General features: G+C 36.5%; 1 protein-coding gene across 1 annotated transcript; it reads left to right on the top strand.

Moving 5' to 3' along the window:
• The first annotated feature begins 210 nt into the window (after positions 1–210).
• Positions 211–1,965, top strand: LOC110657795 (AAA-ATPase At2g46620-like). The gene has a single exon (XM_021815164.2). It carries the CDS (start codon positions 379–381, stop codon positions 1,828–1,830), a length of 1,452 nt encoding a protein of 483 aa, XP_021670856.2. The 5' UTR covers positions 211–378; the 3' UTR covers positions 1,831–1,965.
• The last annotated feature ends 373 nt before the right edge of the window (positions 1,966–2,338 follow it).

Raw genomic sequence — 2,338 nt, 5'->3', positions numbered from 1 at the left:
TAATCATATTTAAGATAGAAAAAACAAGGTAAATAAAGAATAATAATAAAAAAAAACCCATATGATAAAAAAAATACTAAAATTCTAAATCAAAGCCAACCATTTTAGTCAAGAGAATTGAATAAAAGAAGTAAACATGTTGAATTATTCAATAATCAAACCAAACCCAGCCCTTCATAATAATTGTCCACATGCTATTGGTCATACTTTCTCAGCAAAGGCCAATAGCCTACGCCATTTCCTTCCTTCTGCTGCCTTTGATCTTTGACCTATTAAATTCACCGGCTCTGGCAGCTCTTAACCATTAAAGAACACACCCTTCTTCTTCCTCCTCTTTCCATTAACCAACAAGAATCTTCAGCTTTTTCTGCATAGATCATGATCTCTAGCACCGTAATTCTTGCTTTTTTAGCTATCTTTAGTGGGTTTTGTCTCCTTAGATTTTTATCAGGAACCTCTGTTCTGCAAATTCTTGTACGCTGTTGGAGATCATTTGAAGACCATTTTCATGTCTACCAATTCTACAAAGTTCCTCAGTATAATGAACATTTCCAAGAAAATCGGCTCTATCGAAAGATCTCCACTTATCTCAGCTCCTTGCCTGCCATGGAAGATTCTGATTTCACCAACTTGTTTTCAGGTCCCAAGTCCAATGATATCATCCTCCATCTCGATGCCAATCAAGTTATTGAAGATAATTTCTTGAGTGCCAGAGTTTGGTGGAGCAACGAGAAATCTGAAACTAATGGGAAAAGAACGTTCTTGTTGAAGCTGAGGAAGAAAGATAAACGCAGAATTCTTCGCCCTTACTTGCAGCACATTCTTTCAGTAGCAGATGAGATCGAACAGAGCAAAAAAGAGATCAAACTATATATGAATGTGGAGAGTGAGCCTCATGAAAATGGAAGGTGGAGATGGGTTCCCTTCACACATCCGGCCACCATGGATACGGTGGTTATGGATGGTGACTTGAAGAACAAAGTAAAAGCTGATCTTGAATCGTTCTTGAAGTCTAAGCAGTATTATCACAGATTAGGGCGTGTTTGGAAACGCAGTTACCTTCTGCTTGGTGATTCAGGAACTGGGAAATCAAGTTTTATTGCAGCCATGGCTAAGTTCCTCAATTTTGATGTGTATGATATTGATATCACCAAGGTTTCTGATGATTCTGACCTGAAAATGCTTCTGTTGCAAACTACAAGTCGTTCAATGATTGTAATAGAGGATCTTGACAGGTTCTTGATTGAGAAATCAAAGGTTGTGAGCTTATCAGGAATGTTAAATTTCATGGATGGTATAGTCTCCTGCTGTGGAGAGGAAAGATTGATGGTTTTCACAATGAACAGCAAAGATCAAGTTGTTGAGCAAGCAATAATGAGGCCTGGAAGGATTGATTTTCATATAAATTTTCCCTTATGTGATTTCTCAGCATTCAAGAGCTTGGCTAACAGTTACCTAGGAGTCAAGGAACACAAGCTTTTTCCTCAGGTTGAAGAAATTTTCCAAACAGGAGGAGCAAGTATAAGTCCTGCTGAAATTGGTGAGATCATGATCTCAAACAGAAATTCACCAACCAGGGCTTTGAAATCAGTCATTTCAGCTCTACAAAACAATAGTATAGTTGCTCAAAGATTGAGTGAGAGTAGATCTGTAAGGTCCAGAGATGAAAGTGGTGAAGCTGAAGGAGGTGTGTTCTGCAGAGAAAGTGTTCATACAGTGAGAGAATTCAGAAAATTGTATGGACTTTTCAGGATGGGAAGTAGAAGAAAAGAGGAGCACTCATTAGATTTGGGTTCAGTAGATAAGGAAGGATCTAGACATGGAGCTTGAAGTTCAATTCAGATTATACATAGTTTTATCAGAAGATGTCGGAAATTAGTCTGCAAATTTAACACAGCAAAAGCTTAATATTTCTGTAAAAATATCTCACACTGCAAAAGCTTTTAATTTGATCTTTTTCTCCTATTTTTGTTGTAACATCAAAATACCCAATGATATATTTATTTTTTTTAAAATAAATTTCTTTCCTCTTAATTGATCGATTTTGCCCAAAAAAAGCAGCTCCTGACATCATCTGCTGCAATACCAGAAAGAAAATGATACATTACATAAAAATTCTGACTTAAACTCTGTTTATTATGAACTCAAAATATAAATATATAAGATTCATGTCCCAACATACATTTTGTGTTTTGAGTTTACGATGAACCGGTTATATCTTAGGAATTGAGCATTGTGAGAATTATGGTGCCCACCGGTTTGGTTTCGGTTCCTAGAATCACATATTTGTGGTCGGATTATAGGGTTTTCCAGTTTCAATCCCGATTTAGTTTCAATT

Source organism: Hevea brasiliensis, chromosome 9 (genome assembly GCF_030052815.1).
Source record: "Hevea brasiliensis isolate MT/VB/25A 57/8 chromosome 9, ASM3005281v1, whole genome shotgun sequence".
NCBI lineage: Eukaryota > Viridiplantae > Streptophyta > Magnoliopsida > Malpighiales > Euphorbiaceae > Hevea > Hevea brasiliensis.
Note: the sequence above shows the minus strand (reverse complement) of the source record. Positions and strands in the feature narration are given on the sequence as shown.

Bases quoted from the DNA above. Each gene is read 5' to 3' on its own strand.
- LOC110657795 (XM_021815164.2), top strand. From the start codon at position 379: ATGATCTCTAGCACCGTAATTCTTGCTTTTTTAGCTATCTTTAGTGGG.